At 63.5% G+C, this 20,284-nt stretch overlaps 2 protein-coding genes across 5 annotated transcripts; both read left to right on the forward strand.

Moving 5' to 3' along the window:
* Positions 1-543: 543 nt before the first annotated feature.
* LOC143826322 (uncharacterized) lies at positions 544-1,897 on the forward strand. The gene is made up of 2 exons (XM_077315069.1): positions 544-894; positions 1,720-1,897. The coding sequence occupies exons 1-2, from the start codon at positions 559-561 to the stop codon at positions 1,879-1,881; spliced, it is 498 nt and encodes a 165-aa protein (XP_077171184.1). The 5' UTR covers positions 544-558; the 3' UTR covers positions 1,882-1,897.
* A 215-nt stretch (positions 1,898-2,112) lies between these two features.
* On the forward strand, positions 2,113-20,217 carry LOC143826382 (polyamine-transporting ATPase 13A3-like). 4 transcript variants are annotated; one of them, XM_077315163.1, is made up of 33 exons: positions 2,114-2,332; positions 7,476-7,560; positions 8,033-8,126; positions 8,727-8,900; positions 9,943-10,122; positions 10,376-10,527; positions 10,826-10,895; positions 11,003-11,137; positions 11,251-11,323; positions 11,969-12,100; positions 12,187-12,369; positions 12,507-12,664; positions 13,167-13,355; positions 13,446-13,507; positions 13,953-14,103; positions 14,324-14,440; positions 15,049-15,066; positions 15,162-15,315; positions 15,450-15,570; positions 15,645-15,769; positions 15,950-16,125; positions 16,217-16,378; positions 16,654-16,733; positions 16,811-16,853; positions 17,110-17,219; positions 17,314-17,410; positions 17,530-17,602; positions 17,788-17,959; positions 18,043-18,263; positions 19,210-19,298; positions 19,384-19,464; positions 19,615-19,707; positions 19,858-20,217. In XM_077315163.1, the coding sequence occupies exons 3-33, from the start codon at positions 8,076-8,078 to the stop codon at positions 20,020-20,022; spliced, it is 3,807 nt and encodes a 1,268-aa protein (XP_077171278.1). In that variant the 5' UTR covers positions 2,114-2,332; positions 7,476-7,560; positions 8,033-8,075; the 3' UTR covers positions 20,023-20,217. The 4 variants fall into 4 exon arrangements, 1 of the variants encoding a protein (XP_077171278.1); XR_013227054.1 differs by lacking the exon at positions 19,858-20,217 and having other exon boundaries at positions 2,113-2,332; positions 17,788-17,903; positions 18,096-18,263; positions 19,615-19,691; XR_013227055.1 differs by lacking the exons at positions 19,615-19,707; positions 19,858-20,217 and having other exon boundaries at positions 2,113-2,332; positions 18,096-18,263.
* Positions 20,218-20,284: the final 67 nt, after the last annotated feature.

Raw genomic sequence — 20,284 nt, forward strand, 5'->3', positions numbered from 1 at the left:
CCATTGTCTGCCCTCAGCAGGATCACAGTGTTCCTGCGGGACGGGCACAAACAGTGCCACCGGGCAGCCCCCACTTCCCAGCTGGAATGAAAGGCAGCCTGTTTGGAGTCCTGTGGGCTCCTTGAAAGCCCGCAGTTACCCCACTTATGCTTAACGCCAGAGGCCGCCCGGAATACACATCTGTATCCTGGTCCTGGTGCCAGGGCCTGACCTGAGCAGATGCCACTGGAGAGAGAAGTGGGCCAGCTCACCTCCCTCCCCAGCGGCACGGCCACCCCAAAGGCCGCAGACACAGCATCCCACGAGAAGCCCCTCTGGAGGCCACCCGAGGGCCACTTGGCGGAAGGCTCCATCTCGCTCCTAATGTGGCAACGTAGTCTGGCTGTGGAAGCAGATGAGGGACGGGATGGCCAGGCCTGGCATCCCTGCAGACAGATGCTCTGGCCTCCCAGCTAGCTGGCTCCGAGAGGGGGCTTGTCTCCTGGACTGGCAGGCCGCAGGGAGAATCACGGGCTCACAGGGCAGCCCTCCCGCTGCAGGGCCCTCTCCCGGTGGGGCATGGAAGTTTCACATCACTGCGGTCTCTCTGGCAACCGCATCCTAGCAACCGCTGAGCCACCCTGCACACGGGTGGGCATCATGGAGCTGTGGGGCTGCTCTTTGCTGTTGCTGGCCATGCTCTTCATGAATCAAGCCCAGCTGAAGCGCCAGCGGTTCAGAGAGCTGGACCCCGTGCGGGGAGAAATCCCCCGCTTCCCTGGCTCTCCTGGGACTGGCGAGCCCTGGTTTGCCCTTGGGGGCGTGGACTGTCCCTTCTCACTGCCAATGTGGGCCCTTCTCATGGGCCTCTCGGGCTCTGCCGCCCTTTATGTCCTGCGCTTCAGAGGGCGAGGGGTAAGCAAGATCCCCCCCCCAGCCCACCTTTCCGTGCTTCTTCCTTGGGCTCTGGGTGTGTTTGATGCAGCCCCATAATCTACTTATGCTGGCGGCCACCAAAGCAGCCTGTGGGTTAATAGAGAAGAGTCTAGAGCAGAGCTTTGCTGTGTTGTCCTTGAACTGCTGCCTGCCAGTCATGAGTGGGTGGGCAACATGGTGTGTGGTTAGAAGCTGGCCAGAGAGACTTGCATACTTCTGTCGGGTCCTCCAGCAGACCAAGCCACACAATTGTTTGTGCCTTAAAAAACAAAACAAAACAAGGAATGGGATCCTCACCCCCCCCCCCCGTTATTTTCAGCATCCTTGTCCAGTTCTACCAATACAATCAGAGTCCAGCAGGGGCACCTTGAAGACCAACAAAGATTTATTCAAGGCGGGAGCTTTCGAGGGCAAGCACGCTTCCTCAGACTCAGACCTGAGTAAATCTTTGTTGGTCTTCAAGGTGCTCCTGGACTCCGATTCTCTTGTGCTACTTCAGACCAAGGCGGCGACCCATTTGAATCAGTTCTACCGCATATTTAGTCCTCCTTGCCACTTTTGATTTGCAGGCCTCCCGGGGCCTCCGTGCCCGTCAGAATGGGGGCAGAGCCCCGCCCACTGGCAGTGGGGGGTGGCAACTCGCGTGGGCAGGCCCGGGAGCCCGAGGCTGGCTGGTGGCGCCTGGCATGGCCGTGCTCTGCCCGCGCCTGGGGGCCGGCCCGCCGGTGGGGCGCTGCTGACCCCTGACCCCTTCGCGGGCGCCCCTCGAGTCCGCCGGTGGCCAATGCTTGTGCTTCCCCGCAGGGGGTGGCCCCGGGCCCGGCGCCGGAGGCCCAGCCGGAGGAGGCCTTTCTGCGGGACGTCGCCACCGTGCTGGCCATCATTCGGGGCCGCCTGTCACGGGCGGCGCAGGAGCAGCAGAGGCCGCTGCAGCGAGGCGGCGCGGGAGGCCCGAGGGCCGAATAAAAGCACCGAGCAGGAGGAGCCCGGCCCGTCCCTGTGTCGCGCGCAGCCGGGGCGACCGCAGGCCGCGGAGGGGAGGGGAGGGGAGGGGAGGGGGAGGGGCTTGCGGGGAGGCTGCCCGACCCGGCCCCGCGGAGCCTTTTGCCCCCGCTCGAGGGAGCGACTACATTTCCCATCATGCCCCGCGCGGGGCAGGTGTCTGCGCCAGGCATGAGGGGCGGCGCATGCGCCTCAGCGCCCTCTCGCGGCAGTTTCCCGGCAGCCCTTGAGCGGAAGTCCGTCCGCCTGGGAAGAGCTGCGCGCTCGCGCTTCCTAACGGCCGCCGTGAGGGACGCTCCCGCTCCCGCGCGCCGCCCCCTCCCGCTCCCCGCATCTGGAAGACGCGCCTCTGGCCCCGCCCCTTCTGCGAACCCCCCTCCCCGCGCCGGGAGATGTGATGAGGGACCCCGAGCGGGTGAGTCACGTGCGTGGGCGGGGCCTCCTCTGTCACGTGGGCCGAAGGAGCCTCGGGAGGAGGGGCGGCGGCGGGGAGCGCGGACTGGACCACTCCGCCCGGGGGGGGGGCTCCTCGCAAGCAGAAAAGTAGCGCACAAGGGGCGCGCCCTGTTTGTCTGCGCGTGTGGAGCTCTTGCGTGGGAGCCGGCGTGGTGTCATGGGTGGAATCCGTGGAGACCCCGGCCAGAAGCCCCTGGGCCAGCCAGACACCCTTGGCCTACCTGACAGGGCTGTTGTATTTGTTATATTTCTCCTCCACCCAGAACTGGCCTCCAGGATTGGCAGGATAGAAATCTGTTCTCTAATAAATACAAGTGAGGGGGAGAGAAGGCCGTAGGCCAGGGGTAGTCAAACTGCAGCCCTCCAGATGTCCATGGACTACAGTTCTCATGAGCATCTGCCAGCGTTTGCTTGCAGGGGCTTGTGGGAATTTTAGTGCATGGACATCTGGAGGGCCGCAGTTTGACTACCCCTGCTGTAGGCTGAGGAGAAAGTAAATCCATAAAAGCACCAAGCACAGGTCCCGGCACGCCTTTTGTGGGCACCGGCTACAATGACCCCCGAGAGTGGTGGGCTTTCGAGTTCTCCACCACAATTCCTGAGACTGCATGAGAGGCGAGAAGGAAGGAGGGGGAGAGAAGTCCAGGCCTCGACCGTAAAGACCTCCTGCAGCCACCTCTCTGGCCCTCTGGTGCGTCGGTCGCAAGATTACATGAGGTTCGTTCACCGCTGGAAGGACAAAGGCCAGCCCACTTCCTTTGATCTCTCTGACACGCCCAGAATTGCATGAGTGAATCAGGGGACAGGTTGATGCTATTTTCCTCCATTGCTTGTGTAGATTATCGCACTCTGCAGAGCAAGAGGGGATTTGTTCACGAGGGTGTTCCAGTGCTGGGCTGGTGTCTCACGCGTGCAATTGAGGTGGGGTCCTGCAATGTCACGTTCAGCACGGGTACCCAAACAGAGGCTCCGGGTTCCAGGAGCGACACTTTCCCTCGGTTGTGCCGCTTTTGGAGGGGGGATTTGTGAGGGGACACTCAGGCATACCACCCCCCAAAATCTTTCCTTGTGCACAGAAAAGCAGCACATGAGTCAGACAGGGGGACTGAGCCCCTCTCTTAGATTCTGGCTTTGCTTTCCAACGGGAAGCATTCCATACTGCAGCTCTCCCTCTGTGGCCTGCAGGGGCAGCTCCGGAGAACGCTGCTTGGGGACCACAAGTCCTCTGGCATCGTGCACCGTGGTTGCACTCTTGTGCGCGCGCATAGTGCCCCCAAGATGCAGCCAACACATTATGGTGACCCTGCAGGATTTTCAAGGCGAAATGCGCCCATCCAAGCGTTTACAACAGGGGTAGCCAAACTGCGGCCCTCCAGATGTCCATGGACTACAATTCCCAGGAGCCCCTGCCAGCGAATGCTGGCAGGGGCTCCTGGGAATTGTAGTCCATGGACATCTGGAGGGCCGCAGTTTGGCTACCCCTGGTTTACAAGGTCTGAGGAAGTCACCTCGATGTGCTTCCCAACCGCAACAACCGCCGTCCCTGTGTGGGTGGGTTTCCTCAGCTCCAAGCAGGCCTTGAAAGGCGGAGGGATTGGTGCCCTGGCCAGCAAGAGCCTCGTCCGCGGGGGCTAGCAGAGAGAGAGGCCTTTGCACTGGGCTTTGAGGCTGGAGGCCGGCCCCGAATCTCCCTCGCCAAAGTGCCATCCAGGTGCTTCCAACTTCCGGCTACCGGCCACGAGCGGCCTTGTTCAGGCCTTGCGGGCCGAGGGCCGTGACTTCCTCGATGGGGTCTATCCACCTCTGGCCGGTCTCCCCCTTTCCCGGCTGCCTTCGGGTGGGCTACAAAAGGCAAAATCTCCGTGGGCCCTGCTTGTTCTCCCCAGGTCACCTGAGGGAGAGGGGCGGAAACGGAGGCCGCTGAGCCTCAGCCCGGCTGCCTGTCTCCTTGGGTGGGTTGGAGCAGCTGGGGGCTCGGTTGGCGTCTCCGCATTCCTGTAAAGCCAAGCATCACGGTTTAATGCCTGGGCTGGGCCTCTGCAGACAGACCCAGCTGCTCCTGCCGGATGGGAGCAGCGCAGTTGGCAAAGGCGGCTCTTCTTTCCCCGGAGGGCTGGACCACACAGCTGCGGATGGGCCGTTCTCGGCCCCAGTGCAGACCGTGAGGACTCTGACGTGCTCTTGCTCGGTCCCCAGGCTGGCCCAGCAGAGTTTGCAGGGAGGGCCGAGTCCTTTGCGAAGGGGGGATTTCATCTGCCACGGGCCAAATCCCCCCCAGAACGTTCTCCGTGTTCCTTGCGAGTAGCCCTCAGGTCCTCCTTCAAGCCTGAACAGGCCCCTGGATGTCTCCGTTGGGAAGGCCTGTCTCTCCAGGGCAGGAGTTGTCCTCCTTCCTTCTGGCCCAGGACTTCCTGTGATTGTCCTCTTTACCTGGGTTGTGCAGGGCATGTCAGCAAAGAACTCCTGGGACTCCAGCCCAGCCGTTGAGGCTTCTGCCCGAACCTGCCAAGCCCCACCTTGCTGCTGAGGAGCCCAGGAGTCCGCACCCTCAGCCCACCCGGCTCTGACTGCCTGAGAAGCCAGGTGCCCTGGCACTGGAAGAGAGGCGGGCCGATCAGCTCAGCCGAGACACCCAGCGGGCTTCCAGCCCCCACCCAGCCCAAGCAAACGGCTGCCTGTTTGCTCCCGCAGGGGAGGGAGGGGGAGGCGGTCCCAATCCGGTACGTGAGGGGAGCTTCCTGGCTGCACCTGTCCTGCCCCTGTGGTGCTTTGGCTCCGTCAGTTCTCCTGGGGAAGTAAGTGACGAGGGAGGCTGACCCCCTCTGCCCTGCTCTGCCCTGCCCCTGAGGTTGAGCTGCTGGACTCTGGCTCCTTTCTCCTCCTGCAGGCAAACTCCCAAGCCCCCCCCCTGCCCCCCGCAACCAAGCATGTCTCTCTCTGGGCTTCCCTGTGAGGCCAAGGGACGTCAGGTTGGCGGTGATCCTATTTCGGCAACATAACAGATGCAGGCAAAACAGGAGGAACAGGGAAGTCATGTCCTCCCCTTGGACTGGTCCCAGTTTGAGAATGGCGGGCTTGGAAGCCCCTCTGCCTGGGCCCCGTGTCTGTGGTGCTCCTCTCGGAGGAAGAGGCCGCTGGCTCTCGGGACCAAGGGACCGGGGCTGGGCCGGCCTCAGCCATGTCCTTCCGGGTGAGGCTGGGGGAATCTGGTGGCCTAGTGTTGTGCAGACCCCTAGCCTTTTCTCCTCCTGCCCCACACCCTAGCTCTTCCCCAGGGGCTAACTTGACCAGCCCTGAGGCAGGCCAGGATCCAAGGGCTAGACCGGTTTCTTCTCCGGTGCCACCAGTTCAGCCTTCCCTCCGCCTTCCAGCAACCCCAAAGCCCTTGTGTGCCTCGGCTCCCTGCAGCTGGACCAGGAGCTTCCCCTCCCTGCCCCAGAGACCGTCCAGACTCTGCATTCTGTCCGCCCCCCCCCCCCCCCCGGAAGCCTCCCCTCTCCTCCGCCACACGGGGGTCTGGATGTGCACAGAGCGCTCTCAGGTGCACAAGGAAATGCTCTGTGTGGCCTGGGATGCCTTTGCCCGCCGGAGAGAAAAGGAGGTGCTTGTGGGTCGCCCTTCCTCCTGTCAGTTTCAGGATACAGCCGTCGCAGGAGGCGGTTTGCAGGCAGAGCGGCAAGGGCTGGGTGCCAAGGCACGTTCCTTGTCTCTCCCCCACCCCCCACCCATGTGCACATAGCTGCTTGCCACAACTTCAGGAAGCAAGAAACTATATGGAGGGTTTTATTTGTTAAACAAACAGTTGATGAAACCTGCTTCTCTGGAAAGATGAGTATTCTCTCTCCGTCCCTCGCCTGCCTCCCCAAAAGCAGGAGCGTAAAACCCTTGGTTAGTCAGCTGGGCAGGAAGGGGGTGGGGAGGGGGAGGATCCCTAGGTGCAAGCCCAGGTGAGCAAGGATCCCACACAGACTGGGCTGCTTTCTCGGGCCCCCGAATGTGGGGCGGGGTGGGGCTGGATCCGTACACATTTCTTTCTCGAGGGCCTGTGTTTATAGCCAGCGTCCTGATGTGCAGAAATAATTATACCCTGCACTTCCATCTTAACTAGGCCTCCAAGATGGCTTCAAAACAACCCCTCACAATAAAACAACGTCTTAAAAATCTGGTGCCAGCAGGCAGCAGTAAGGAAGCCCCCTGTTTCTAGCAGTGATTGGACACCACCAAGAAAGAACAGTCAGATGTTTTCAGTGGTCACCTTGAGGAGAGCAGAGTCAACCCTCCAAAAGGGCCTTCTAGAACTGGGAAGCAGACCAGAGAAGGCCCAGCTTCTGATCCCGACCAGACTGGTTCCACACTTGGGAATGGGATGCCGGGAGCCATTTCCAGGGGTCACCCCTCCTTTGACGAGCCTGGTCAGAGCCAGTGTGCTTCTGGCCTGCGCTTGGAAACAAATGGGAAGCCAGTGAGGATTTTGGAGCACTGGACTCCCAATGTGGGTGACTCTGCAGCTCCCCCCCCCCCCCCAAGAATAGTCCCTGGTTCATCCTTGGATGGGAGACGGGTGTAAACCTGGACGGTAGATTCAGGAAGGACAAAAGGACAGGCGACTTTCCTCCCAGCACAATTACAGTGTGGAATTCACGGCCCGAGGACGTTGTGATGGCCACAAGAGTAAGCAGCTTCAGAAAGGGATCAGGCAGGTTGCCGGACTGGATGGGCTCCGCTGAGGTTTCCCTTCTGAAGCCATCTTTAGAATGACTCTTCCGGCATCTGCTGGGCAGCCGTGGCAGCTTCAGTCTCTAGGGGTCCCTGTGGCCGAGGCTCAGGGGGTCTGTGGGGAGCCAAGCTGGCAAAAGACGGCCCCTCCTCCGTGTGGAATGGCGGGGGGGGGGCCTCACTGCTGCCGCCCAGTTCCACCGAAGGCTTGAGACGTGCTGGTGCTGGTGCTGGTGCTGGTGCTGGTGCTGGTGCTGGTGCTGGTGCTGGTGCTGGTGCTGGTGCTGGTGGGAGGCCCCTGGGGCTTTCCTGGGAAGAGGCTTGTCTGGTTCCTTGTGCCTCCTCGGGGTCTCTGTCCTGAGTCTCTCCCCCTCCTCTTCCTCCAGTTCCTGAGCAGGCTGCCCACCACTCCGTCCTGGATGTGGCCAGTGGATCCAGGGCCCTACAGCTGACACAGTGACAAAAGCTGCCGTAAGTGTGCTGCCCGGAGGAGCTCTGGGCCAACGCTGGGCACAGGCAGCTCTGCAGGCAAAGCCCCCCCCCCCCCCGTGCTGTCTCTCCCCCGCCCCCCCTGCTGCTGCCTTAGCGAGGCCCACAACCACTGGCTTGTGGTTGACAGGCTGAAGCCACCCAGCCAAGGGGACAACGGGGTGGCATTCACGGCTGAGAATAGCTGAGGCTCCGCGGGCGGGCGGGCGGGCGGGCGGGGACACCTGGGCAGGGTTGTTTATGCTGAGGGGGGCTTAATGTCGGACGTGTGGGGAGGGGGCCAGACCTAGGTGGCATACGCTAGGCGGCTCTTTTGGGCTAAGCCATCCCTGAATCTAGGGGAGAGAATGAGTTGCCTTTCTGCTGGGGGGCGGGGGAAGGGGCTTGAGCGCCTCCCCATGCTGGGCCCCCAGGCTGGCTGGAGGCCCAGCTGAGCCGCCCCCTTTCCCCTTAGGAGCGTGGAGGTGGGGTAGGTGCGTCACCCACAGGAAGGAGACATGGAGAGAGCGGCTGAGACGTACGTGAACCGCAGCGAGGAAGACGAGATGGTCAGTGGGGTGCTGGGCGACAGCCTCTCCCTCCTTTCTCGAGCCAGCCCCTCTGGGCCAGAGCTGGCAGCCCAGAAGACGCACGTGCCGGAGAGCGAGCCCCACCCTTGGCCCGGCACACTGGCAGCGGCTCGGCCGGGTCTCAGGTGGGGCTCTTCCGTATCCGCTGCTTCCTGAGGCTGCCAGGGACTGGACGAGGGCCCTGCTGATTGCAAATCGCTCCGCCCCTGAGCCATGGCCCCTCCCCCAAAGGGGCTGCTGCAAAACCACCCCCGCCCCCTGGTTCCGTCTCCACAGTGGGCCGCCGGGTCCAGAACCCTCCGCTCACCCCTTCCTCCGCCTGAGACCCCAGGGAGCGGCTGCCAGCCTGGGTAGGCAGTACCGGCCTTGGTGGGCCGAGGGGGATCCTGTTCGCGAGGAGGCTCCTTCAGGCGTCCCGTTTGCCTCTTCCTGTGCGCCGGGGGCAGTCCTGCTGGCTGCCTGGTCTCGGCGTACTTCTCGGGGTGGGATGGGAAAGCCCTTTGGGATTTGGTCTGGGCCCCGGGAGGCCCTGGGACATCCTTGCCTGCGTTGGGGGCCTCCTTCCTTCCCGCCCTGCAGGAGGTCTCCGGCTACAGCCCCTGCTGCTGGAAGATAGCGCTGGTCTCGCTGGGCACCGTCTGCAGCGGAGGCTTCCTGCTCCTCGTCCTCTACTGGTTGCCGGAGCTGAGCGTCAAGTGGACCTGTCGGGCTGTGCCGCTGCAGGAGGCCCGGGTGGTGCTCCTGCGGACCACGGTAGGCACCCCGCGGTCACGGCTCAAAGGGCAAGCGGCCCTGTCTCCCGCACACGCACACGCACACGCACACCCACCTCCCTCCTTACACGGGCGAGGGGTGCCCAGCATGGGGGTGCCCACCAACACCTTCCTTGGTACGCGTGGTGAGGAAGTGGGCGGGGCCAGGCTGGGGAGCTTGCCCAATGAGGCTTCCGATTGGCCACCGAAGAGCTGGTGGGCTGATGGGATTAAAACAGCCTCGTTTCAGCGGCAGCTATCCCCCCCCCCCCCGTTTGTTTGGTTCTCTCTTGCCATTCTTTCCCAAAGCCTTTTTTAAACTCCCCCCCCCCCGCTCCTTGGGGGTGTTGGCTCCTCCTCCCGTGGCAGCCGTTTCATGTGTCTGAATTCCAAGGTGCTTTCAGGCTCAGAAGGGTCGGGGACCCCTGGCAGGAGCAGTCGGCAGAGCGCGTGGCCCTTCCCTGCCCCGTCTGCAGGCTCTCGCCCAGAATCGTTGCCAGCCCAAGGCAGGGAAGAGCCCCGGAGCAGCAGCAGGAGAGGAGCTTCCGGGAGTCACTGCTTCCTCCTTCGGATGCCAGTTGCTGCCCTGCCCCAGAGGTTGGCAGCTTTTCTGGTGCTCCTGGAGTGTTGCTCTCCTCGGCTGCCGAAAGTGACCGGTCTGCAGCCAGGTCAAAAAAGGAAGAACTAAAAGAGTCTCCCTCCTCTTTTCCTCCTTGTTTCAAAGAGAGCAGCTGGCTCATTCGGCAGCCCAAAATGGCCAGCTGCACTGCCAGGCCAGAGGTGGCCCCCTCCTCTTTACCAGCTTCCCCCCTGGCTGCTGCATCTGCCCACATACAAGCCGGGAGGAGCCGTCCCAGCAAAGCTCTTGGGGGACAAATCTCGGCCAGGGCGGGTGGCCAGTTAGTGGAGGAGCCTGCATGGCGAGCCTTTGGGGAAGACCGCTGCTAGTGCCGCCCCGGTGGCCTGGCACCCGAGACCGAGGTGCCGCATGCCCCCTGCCAAGGGCCCTTTGCCACATCCTCCTCCTCCTCCTCCTCCTGCAGGATGAGTTCCAGACTTGGTCGCGGGTTCGTGTGCGCCCTCTCTCGGCTCCTGGATCCCAGCCCTTGGGCTTCCCGCAGCTCTCGGAGAGCAAGAAGCCCCCGTGCCAGGCCAGCCGGCTGGAGGACTGGGAGAGCCAGCAGGGGCTTCTTTCCCAGCCGACCAGCGGAGAGCAGACAGAGGTGAGCGGGAGGGGGAGGGGGAGGGGGTCCCCCGTTCAGTCCCTGACAGCTTCTCCAGTTAACAGCCCCAGGCCGGAGGAGACAGGAAAGAGCTTCCTCTGCCCGAGGCCCCAGGGAGCAGTTGCAGGTCGGAGGAGAGCCCAGGGACCTCAGTGGGCAGACGGTCTGCTTCAGCAGAAGGGGGCTCCATGTGTCCCACAGAGCCCACGCGTGCCACAGCAGAGGTGCTTACAGAGAATCCTTTTCCCTTCAGGTCCGCTTCTTTGTCCACCACCACGTGCGCTACCTCTGGAGTGCCGAGTCCCAGGCCTTCCGGCGGCTCACAGCCCTGGACGTGGGGCTGCCTTGCTCCTCCTTGCACACCCTCCATGGGACCGGCCTCCCTCGCAGCACCCAGGACTACAGGCCAGTGCCGGAGGGGGTCGGGGTCTGCAGGGGAGGGGGGGGGGTCTGAGCCTGGAGGGTCGAGAAGGGAAGGGGATGCTGGCCGGCAGACCCTTCTGCGTCTCCAGAGGGGTGGGGGTTCAGGGGAGGCGAGGGGGATGGTGTGCAGAAGGGCCCTGGTTCCGTCCCTGGGGGCATTTCCGGTTCCCGGAAGGACCTTTTGGGACAGGACAGCTAACTCCGTGTCTAGGCACAGTCTGGTCTGTACCTTCTCCGGGCTGCCCTTCTCCTTCTTAGCCCCCCCCCCCTCTCTCTGCAGGAGGCTTTTTTATGGATCCAACCAAATCGATGTGAAAGTGCCTTCCATTCCCAAACTCCTTGTCAAGGAAGTAAGCTGGGCGGGGGGGTGGGTGGTGGTGGGTGGGTGGGGGACTGGCTGCTGCTCTTGGGCTGGCCCCCCTACCCGGCCTCTCCTCTCCTCTCTTCCTCCCTGCAGGTCCTCAACCCCTTCTACATTTTCCAAGCCTTCAGCATGGTGCTCTGGTCCCTCGACGACTATTACTTGTATGCCTCGGCCATCCTCTTCATGTCTCTCGTGTCCATTGGCTGCTCCCTCTACACCCTCCGGAAGGTACGGGGTGGGGGGCCAGCCCCAGAGAGCAGCCACTGAGGGGGGCGGGGGCGGGAGGGCGGCCTCTCCTGGGGAGGAAGGTGGCCAGTCTCCCTCTGCCTTCTGTCCTGCAGCAATTCATCCTCCTGCACGACATGGTCTCCACGCACAACATCACTCGCGTGACGGTGTTTCGGGGCCCCCATGGTGAGTTAGCACGAGGGGAGGGGGAGGGGGCTTGCGTTTGGAAGGCGCAGGGAAGCCTGAGTCGGGGGGGGGGACCCTTTTGAGAGCCTCTACTCTGCAGACCCCTTTGCCCTAAAGTGCCCCCCAGAGGGTTTGCTGCCCCACTGTGCCTGGAGCCCTCAGCCGGAGCCCCTCTCAGGCCAGACCAGGACCCCGACCTTGAGCACCTGGGGGAGGCAGGGGAAAGCTCGGAGGGCGGACTAGGAGCGGCCATGATGCTCGTCGGGAGCTCTGGGGCTGGGTGCTCTCTTGGCTTCTCCTCCCTCGCAGGGAGACATTGCTGTGGAAAGAGGGAGCCGTTCAGAGTAGAACAGCGACAGCCCCGTCTCCGGGAAGCTCCTGTTTGTTTGTTTGTTTGTTTGTTTGTTTGCTGCTCCCGGACCTGCCCCCTCACAGGAATGAATTCAAAGACACGACTGGGAGGCTCAAGGGCAGGCAGGAGGGGATGGAAAGGCGCCTTGAGGCAGCCCGTGCTCTGGGAGGGGTTTTCCTCCTGCAGAGCCGCTCGCCCCCCCCCAGCCGTCTGGAGCTGCAGGAGGGGCCAGGAACTGGTGGGGTGTTTGGGGAGGCCTGGTGCTTCTTCCTCGCTTCTTCCTTCTGCTGCAGAGAGGGAGGAGATCTTCTCCACTGAGCTGGTGCCGGGGGACGTGCTGCTGGTGCCTCCGGGGGGGCTGACGCTGCCCTGCGACGCGGTGCTGTTGAACGGCACGGCCATCGTCAACGAGAGCCTGCTCACTGGTACGGGCGAGGCCGGGGGGCACGGGAGGGGGGACACGGGAAGACCACGGTCGGTCCCATGGAGCCCAGCCCTTCCTTGCCCGCAGGAGAGAGCGTCCCTGTCACCAAGACGGCCCTGCCCAACCCAACCCAAGGCGCCAACGGGCGGCTCCAGGACCCCTTGTACAGTCCGGAAGAGCACAAGCGGCACACGCTCTTTTGCGGCACCTGCGTCATCCAGACTCGCTACTACGCCGGGGAAGCGGTGCGAGCCCTGGTCATCCGGACAGGTAACAGCAGCCCCAGGAGCCGAAAGGGGGCCCCGAGCTCTCCCTCCAGCGGGAGGCCCCCCCCGTGGCTTCTCCCCCGACCCCCCGGGCTCTCCCTGCAGCAGGAGGCCCCCACCGTGGCTTCTCTTCTCCCGCAGGCTTCTCCACCTCCAAGGGGCAGCTGGTCTCCTCCATCCTGTTTCCCAAGCCCTCCGACTTCCGCCTGTACAGGGATGCCTGCAGGTTCCTCCTCTGCCTGGTGGGAGTGGCTGGGGTCGGAATGCTGTACTCTGTGATCCGCAGCGTTCAGCAGGGGGTGAGTGTGCCTGCGGGGGGGGGGGGTGCGGACTGGGCAATGGCCCTGCTCAGCCATGGGGACTTGCAACAGGAAGACCTGCCTTCAGGGAGCCCCTGTCTGCACCTGGGGCCGGGAGCGGCCTTGTTCAAGGGCTTCTGGAAAGAGAATCCATCCTAGCCTGCTAGATCCAAGGAGCCCTGCGGGAGTCATAGAACCATAGATTGAATCATAGAATCATAGAGTTGGAAGGGGCCATAGAGGCCATCTAGTCCCACCCACTGCTCAACGCAGGGTCAGCCCTAAGCCAGAGCCTCCTGTGTCAGAACTCGGAAGCCCCCACCCCGAAGAGCTCGTCGGCCTCTCCGGTCCTGCTGCTGACCAGCCTGGTTCCCTTTGGCTCTTACTGGCACAGAATTTGGAATTGGCCTTTTGCCGGGCTGGGGGGGGGGGGTGGGACAGGCCAGGGAGGGTCCGGTGTGAGTCGGCCTGACCCTAGAGACCCTTCCTTGCCCTCATCCAGGAGCGAGTCGGCCGCATCATCTTGGAGTCTCTGGACATTTTAACCATCACCGTACCACCGGCACTGCCCGCTGCCATGACAGCTGGGGTGGTGTATGCCCAGCGGCGCCTGCGAGGGAAGCAAATCTTCTCTATCAGTCCTCAGCGCATCAACATTTGTGGGCAGCTGAACCTGATGTGCTTTGACAAGGTATCTGCTCCCCCCCAGCCCTTCCACCCCCACCCCCCACCACACACACAGTATGGTGGGGTGGGAACGCACTCTGGTTTCCTCTTGCAGACTGGGACCCTGACTGAGGATGGGCTGGACCTCTGGGGTTTTGTACAAGCCCGGAATGGCAGGTGAGCTGGGGTCTGGCATCCCCTTTCTTCTCCACAGGCCGAGCAAGGGGGGCACCTCTGCCTGCCAGGAGACGCCCTTGTCCTGGGATTGTTGCAGCAGACATGCATTGGGAGCTCCTGGCTTTCCTCACAGGAGATTCTCCCTCCCCGGATGTGGATATCTGCCGGGGAATTTGTGCTTTGTTGGGGACTGACTGCATACTAAGAAACATCCGCACAGATTCGAGTGCTGGTACTGCACTGGGTTCAAATCTCCCTCCTAACTTGGGGGACAGTCCTGCTAGACCTGTTCTCGCAGAGCACGTCTCTCAGAGCTCTCTGAGCCCCACCTACCGCACAGGGCGCCTGCTGCAGGAGAGGAAGTGAAGGTGATCAGAATCCGCTGCGCGGCTCCTTGGGTAGTGAAAGGCGGGGAGCAAATAACTGCCTCTTCTTCTTCTTCCAGCTTCCTCCCGGCTGGACGGGAGGTCCGTGCCCCTGGTCTGTCGGGCTCCCCCTTGGTTGCTGCCATGGCTTCCTGCCACTCCCTCACCACCATTGGAGGGCGTCTCTCAGGAGACCCTCTCGATCTCAAGATGTTTGAGGCCACGGGATGGGTAAGGCATCAGGGACAGAGCAGGCAGAAGCCAGGAGAGCTGCTTGGCTGGCAGATCCTCTGGGTCCCTGGAATGTCTGTGACCATCTTGAGAACGCTCTCCCGGCTCCACCTCCCTCGCAGGGTGTCTGCTGGGGGGGAGGGGGGGAAAGGGGTTTGTCAGCCACTTTCGGGCTCCTTCGGGGATAAAACGCCACTTCCCTTCTCCCATCCTTGAGCAGGTGTTGGAAGAGCCCACTCAGGAGGAGACGGCTCTGCACGACCAGATCCAGCCCACCGTAGTCCATCCTCCTGACCAGGTCCGTCCTGAGGTCCCAGAGGGGGCATCTGAGGACGAGGTGAGAGGACAACCCAGAGCCTGAGGGTGCTTGTTCCCCCGGCTTCCCCTGGCAGACCTGAAGTCCAGTCCTTGTCCGCTGCTGCTCGGGAGGGAGGGAGGGAGGGAGGGACAGCAGAAGAGCCCTGTGCCTTCCCGCCAGCAAGCATCCATGTTCAAATGCCAGACGATGGGGTGATGGCCACGGACAGAGATAGCTTTACAAGGGGATTAGGCAGTTTTACAGGGGAGAGGTCTGCCAGTGTCTGAGCCTTGGTGAGAGGCGGTAACCTTTGAATTCCAGTGCCAGGAAGTAATATCAGGGGAAGGCCTCAGCCCCTCTGCTCTGTTGCTGGCCCTGCAGAGGAACAGCTTGGCCATTGTGTGGGACGGGAGGCTGGGCTAGATGGACCCTCCCTGGTTTTACCCAGCAGGGCTCTTCTGAGGGTCTTAACGGGAGAAGGCCTCGGCCTCTCTGCCCTGTGGCTGGCCCTGCAGAGGAACTGGCTGGCCCCTGGGTAAGATTTTCCTTCTGGCAACGAAAGGCAGCATGACAATACCAGTGGTGGTGTGGGCTGAACGGTACGAGAAAGGCTCTGATCTCTCTCTCTCTCTCTCTCTCTCTCTCAGGAGCTCATGGAGTTGATGGTAAGTGGAACAAGGTGCCCCCCCCCCCCAACCGCCTCTTTCCCACCCTTCCAAAATCCCCGGCAGCCTGACCCAGCCCGTTTGTCCCCTCACAGAAACTCTACCAGGTCGGCATCCTCATGCAGTTCCCCTTCTCCTCGAGCTTGCAGCGCATGACGGTCGTGACGCGTACCCTGGGAGAGAAGAGGCTGGTGGCTTACATGAAGGGGGCCCCGGAGACTGTGGGCAGCCTCTGCCGCAAGGAGACAGGTACGGGCCAGTGGGGGGGGGGGACAGCTGGAGACTACAGCTCCCAGCAGGCAGTGCAAGGGGGGCAGTTGCTGCCTTAGGCACCTTGCCCGCAGCCGGGAGGTGAAGTGGTCGTATTCCCAAATGCTGTTCAGTTCCAGGCAATTTCTCTGCCGTGCTGGAGTCGTACACCCGCCGGGGGCTGCGGGTCATTGCCCTGGCATACCGTCGGCTGGAGAACAAGTACACCTGGCACAAGGTCCAGCACGTGAGCAGGCAAGTCCTCCCCCCTCCCCCTCCCCCCTTCCCTTCCCCCCTCCCCGGTCTCCCTGACTGCCCTGTCCCCGCAGAGGTGCCATCGAGTCCAACATGGAGTTCCTGGGGCTCGTCATGCTGCAGAACAAGCTGAAGGCGGAGACGGTGCCCGTCTTGGAGGAGCTGCGCAGGGCATGCATCCGCCTGGTCATGGTGACAGGTGGGCTGGGCTGGGCTGGGCAAGGCGGGCAGGCTCTGTGGCCGGGGGAGGGGAGGGGAGAAGAGAAGAGGCCGATGCAAAACTTTGCCGGAGCAAAGAGGGCCGGCTGGTGCAGGAAGGGCTCCCTCCGTCCAGCTCAGTGGTGCTCTTCTCCCCTCCCCCCTCCTGTCTGCGGCCCAGGAGATAACCTGCTGACAGCCGTCTCGGTGGGCCGGGAGTGCGGCCTCATCCCGGCCAAGGGGAAGGTGATTCTGACCGAAGCCCTGCCCCCCAGGGAGGGGCAGCCGGCCACCATCCACTGGCAGTACGCAGACGAGCTGCCGGACACCGAAGTCCTCGAGAAGGCTGGCAAGGAGGTGAGAGTTGCCTGTCTCGGAGGAGGGGCCCCAGGGAACCTGCCCCCCCCTCCCCCGCCGATCCACTCTGCCTTCCCTCTCTGCCCCCCAGGAGATCACCGTCACGCTCCAGGAGGAGGAGGAGGAGGAGGAGGAGCAGCAGGACTCGCCCCCCGTGCCACAGCCGAAGAGCCCCGATCCCAGCTACCATTTTGCCATCGGGGGGAAATCCTTTGCGGTCATCTTGGACCACTTCCCTGATCTCTTATCCAAGGTGAGCCGCCAGCAGCCGCTCCCCAGGGCCTCCTCAGGCAGGGTCCCTCACGTCTCCTTCGACTGGAGCCGCTGCCGAGCTTCAACATGCTCCGCAGGGGCTCAGCTGCTCAGCCGCAGCCCCTCTCCTCGTCCTTGGGTGGTCTCGGAGCCCGGAGCCCAGTGGGTCGGGAGGCAGGGCACCCCCCAAGGCAGCGGTTGGCCTCGCCCGACGCCTGCAGCCGGAGTGCTGCTGCCCCCTGGAGGCCGCAGCCTGCCCCTCTCTGTGCCCCGCAGCTGCTGCTCTGTGGCACCGTGTATGCCCGCATGGCCCCGGACCAGAAGACGCAGCTCGTCGAGGCCCTGCAGCAGCTGGAGTAAGTCCGCCCCGGACGCTCGGGGGGGGGGGGGGCTGGTCTGCCCCTGCCGCTCTCACTCCGCTTCTGTCTTCCAGCTACTCGGTGGGCATGTGTGGGGATGGAGCCAACGACTGTGGGGTGAGTGGGTCTCGGACTGGGCCACCGCAAGGGCTGGCGGGGGGGCAGGGCAAGAAAGACGAGCTCCTCGGTGCCGAGGGAAGGGCACGGGCTTTGGGGGTAGGACGCTCCCTCTGAGTGGCCCGTGCTGCCCCTGCAGCGGGGCAAAGGGGCGACGAATCCCAAGCGAGGAGCAAAGGATTCTGGGAGTGACACCCAGAGCTGCCCCTGGACATGGGACCAAGGCACGGCTCTGCTCTCTCCCTTTCCCCCCCAGGCCTTGAAGCGGGCCCACGCTGGCATCTCCCTCTCGGAGCTAGAGGCTTCTGTGGCTTCCCCCTTCACCTCCAAGACGCCAAACATCTCCTGCGTCCCAGACCTCATCCGGTAGGGACCTGGGTGGGCAGTGGGGCTCTGGGACATCTCGGGGCTGGGGAGCTCCCTGCTTGGATTCGAAACCCAGGCCTCCCTCTTTCCCCAGGGAAGGCCGCGCTGCCCTCGTGACCTCCTTCTGCGTCTTCAAGTTCATGGCCCTCTACAGCATCATCCAGTATCTCAGCGTCCTGCTTCTCTACTCTGTGAGCAGCGCGGCTGGTCGGTCCGGGCGGGGCGGGGCCTGTCGGCAGGGGTGGCTGGGTAGGTAGGCCGGGAAGCCCCCGGGCTGATGGGCCTCTGGGCCTCCTCCCTCCTCGGACAGATTCTCAGCAACCTCGGAGATGTGCAGTACCTCTTCATCGACGTGGGCATCATCCTGTCCCTGGCGTTCACTAGTAAGTTGGCCGTGTGCAGGGGCCAGAGGGCATCCCCTCCCCCCCAGTGAGGTCAAGGGAAGACTGCACCTGCAGAGGGAGGTGGGGAGAGGGTGACAGGTACAGCCCTCGGGCGGGGCTGGCAGGGGCTTAGGGAGGGGCCACTGGACCCTTCCCCTCGACCGCTGCCTGCGTTGTTTCCCTAGTGAGCCTGAACAGCGCCTGGCCCGAACTGGTCCCCCAGCGGCCACCCACCGGCCTGGTGTCTCCCCAGCTGCTGCTCTCTGTGCTCGCCCAGATGCTGCTGTCGCTGGGCTTCCAGGTGGGCTCCTTCCTCCTCGTCCAGGGACAGCCGTGGTACCGCCACAAAGAGGATGAGTACGTGTGAGAGTGGGGCAGCGGGTGCTCTCAGGCCGCCCTGTGCAGCAGGCTGCCCTCAACGCTGGGCGTCCCTCCCGCAGGCGCTGTGGCCTCGTGGCCAACCTCACGCTGGGTGCCAACCTCACATCCCCAGGGAACGGCACGGCCGGGCCGGAGCTGGAGGAGGAGGAGGAGGGCGACGCTACCTCTGTGCGCAGCTTTGAAAACACCACCCTCTTCTACGTCTCCTGCTTCCAGTACGTGGCTGTGGCGCTGGCCTTCGCCAAGGGGCGGCCTTTCCGACAGCCCACTCATGCCAATGGTGAGCCCCCTTCCCGTGGCACCGGCTGGCTGCCGGACTGTGAGCCCCTTGCTGCGGCTCCTCACTCTCGTGCGATGTCGGCTGCATGCAGAGGAGAAGGGCAGGCGGACTGCAGGAAAGAGCAGGGTGGGGGCAAGGAAAGGCCCGGGGGGCGGGGGGGGGGGGACGACATGATTCCTCCTATGCTGCTTACAAAGACACCTGACATGGAGCTATAAGAAAATGGAAGGCCTGCTGGATCCAACCAGGGAGGGTCCCTCTAGCCCAGCCTCCCGTCTCACAGAGGGGCCAGCCAGTTCCTCTGCAGGGCCAGCCACAGGGCAGAGAGGCCGAGGCCTTCCCCTGAGAAGAGGCTCAGAAGAGCCCTGCTGGGTCAGACCAGGGAGGGTCCCTCCAGTCCAGCCTCCCATCTCACCCAATGGCCAGCCCCATCCTCTGGAGGGCAGAGAGGACAAGGCCTTTCCTGACATGAACCTCAAGAAGAGTCATGCTGGGTCAGACAGCTCCTCTGGACAGTCACCAACAGAGCACAGGGGCTGGGGCCTTCCCCTCATGGTCCCTCCTGGCCCCGGAGTCAGAGGTGGACTGCATCTAGAGGGTCCCCTCAGGCACCATAGCTGGTAGCTGCAGACTGACGGCTCCTCTGTGAATCCCTCTGAGCCCCTTGCAAAGCCATCTGTGCCTGTGGTCCCCACAAGGTTCTCTGGCAGTGAATCCCAGATTTCGAGCACCCTCTCTGGGTCAAGGCGTTTCCTTGGCTCTGCCCTGAACTTGCTGCCTGCCAGCTCCATGGGGCACCTTCAGCGGGGTCAGGTCCTTAGTCTGCCTTGCCTGCCCACACCTGGTCCTGCCCAGGCCCTGCCCCTGCCCCCCCAAGATCCCTCCCCCCAGGGACCTGAAGCCCAGCGCAAAGGACCCACCAAGCCGCGCTCCCTTCTCCTGGCAGGTCTTTTCCTGGCCTCCCTGGTGACCATTTCCGGGTTCCTGCTGCTGCTGCTGCTGTGGCCGATCCCAGCCTTGGATGAGTTCCTGGAGGTGGGTCTGGCCCTGGGGGGTGGGGGGAGCCGCTGGGGAGACCCTCGGAAGAGGGCCCCAGAACTGAGCCGCGCTCCTTCCCCAGCTGGATTGCATCCCCTACGAGTGGAGGCTCATCCTGCTGGCCCTGACGCTGAGCAACCTGGTGCTGTCCCTCTCCCTGGAGGTGAGGTGCTCCGTCTGGCCCGGCGGGGGTGGCTGGGTGGGTCTGCTGGCCCGCCTCTGCCCGGGCGGCTGGGCCCATCTTTCTGGGGGGCGTTCTGCCTTGGTGGGTCCCTCCTGCCTCGCCAGAGCTCTTTCTCTCCCCCCCCCCCAGAACTTTGTCTGTGACTGTGACCTCCTCTGGCAGAGGGTCTGCTTCAACCAGCAGAAGTACGAGTCCCCCAAGCAGGCCCCCCCGTTCTCCCAGGTACCAGGAGCAGGAGAGGGGTGGATGCCCCCCCCCCCAGGGCTTGCAGGTGGTGGGGGGGAGGAGAAGTTTCCCAGAGGGAGGGCTTCCGAAGGAGGGGGTGTCTGCTTCCAGGAGGGAGGCTGAAGCCGCTGTCGTGTCTCACCCCAGTTGGAGCTGGATGAGGTGGCCCCCGGCTACTCCTGCCACCGGCAGGCTCCCCCCCACGCCAAGTACAAGCGCCTAGCTCAGGAGCTCCTCTTTGACCCCGACTGGCCGCCGCAGCCCAAGACGAGCACCAGGGCCCGGCCGCCTCCCGCAGAGACCACCGCCTAGGGCCCCGGCCGGCCCGGGGGCCCCGGAAGCCGCCGAAAGCGGAACGCCTGCCCTGCCGGGAATTGTTGTCTGCAGGCTGCCGAATGCCACCAAAGACCTCCCCGTCCTGCCGCCGTTGTTGTTCTCTCGCGGCTTTGACTGTGTGGCGACCTTGTGAAGCGAGTCCCTGCATTAAAGGCCCCTTGGCTCACCACCCCTCCTGTGTGGCTGTTGGCAGAGTGGGAGCGCGCACGGGCGGAGCGCAGCACCAGTCGCTGGCAGA

The sequence above is a fragment of the Paroedura picta genome, chromosome 16, assembly GCF_049243985.1.
Source record: "Paroedura picta isolate Pp20150507F chromosome 16, Ppicta_v3.0, whole genome shotgun sequence".
NCBI lineage: Eukaryota > Metazoa > Chordata > Lepidosauria > Squamata > Gekkonidae > Paroedura > Paroedura picta.

Bases quoted from the DNA above. Each gene is read 5' to 3' on its own strand.
- LOC143826322 (XM_077315069.1), top strand. From the start codon at position 559: ATGGAAGTTTCACATCACTGCGGTCTCTCTGGCAACCGCATCCTAGCA. The intron at 895-1,719 runs GTAAGCAAGATC...GCTTCCCCGCAG, and splicing joins TGCGCTTCAGAGGGCGAGGG to GGGGTGGCCCCGGGCCCGGC.
- LOC143826382 (XM_077315163.1), top strand. From the start codon at position 8,076: ATGGAGAGAGCGGCTGAGACGTACGTGAACCGCAGCGAGGAAGACGAG. The intron at 8,127-8,726 runs GTCAGTGGGGTG...CCCGCCCTGCAG, and splicing joins GCAGCGAGGAAGACGAGATG to GAGGTCTCCGGCTACAGCCC. The intron at 16,126-16,216 runs GTGAGAGTTGCC...TCTGCCCCCCAG, and splicing joins TCGAGAAGGCTGGCAAGGAG to GAGATCACCGTCACGCTCCA.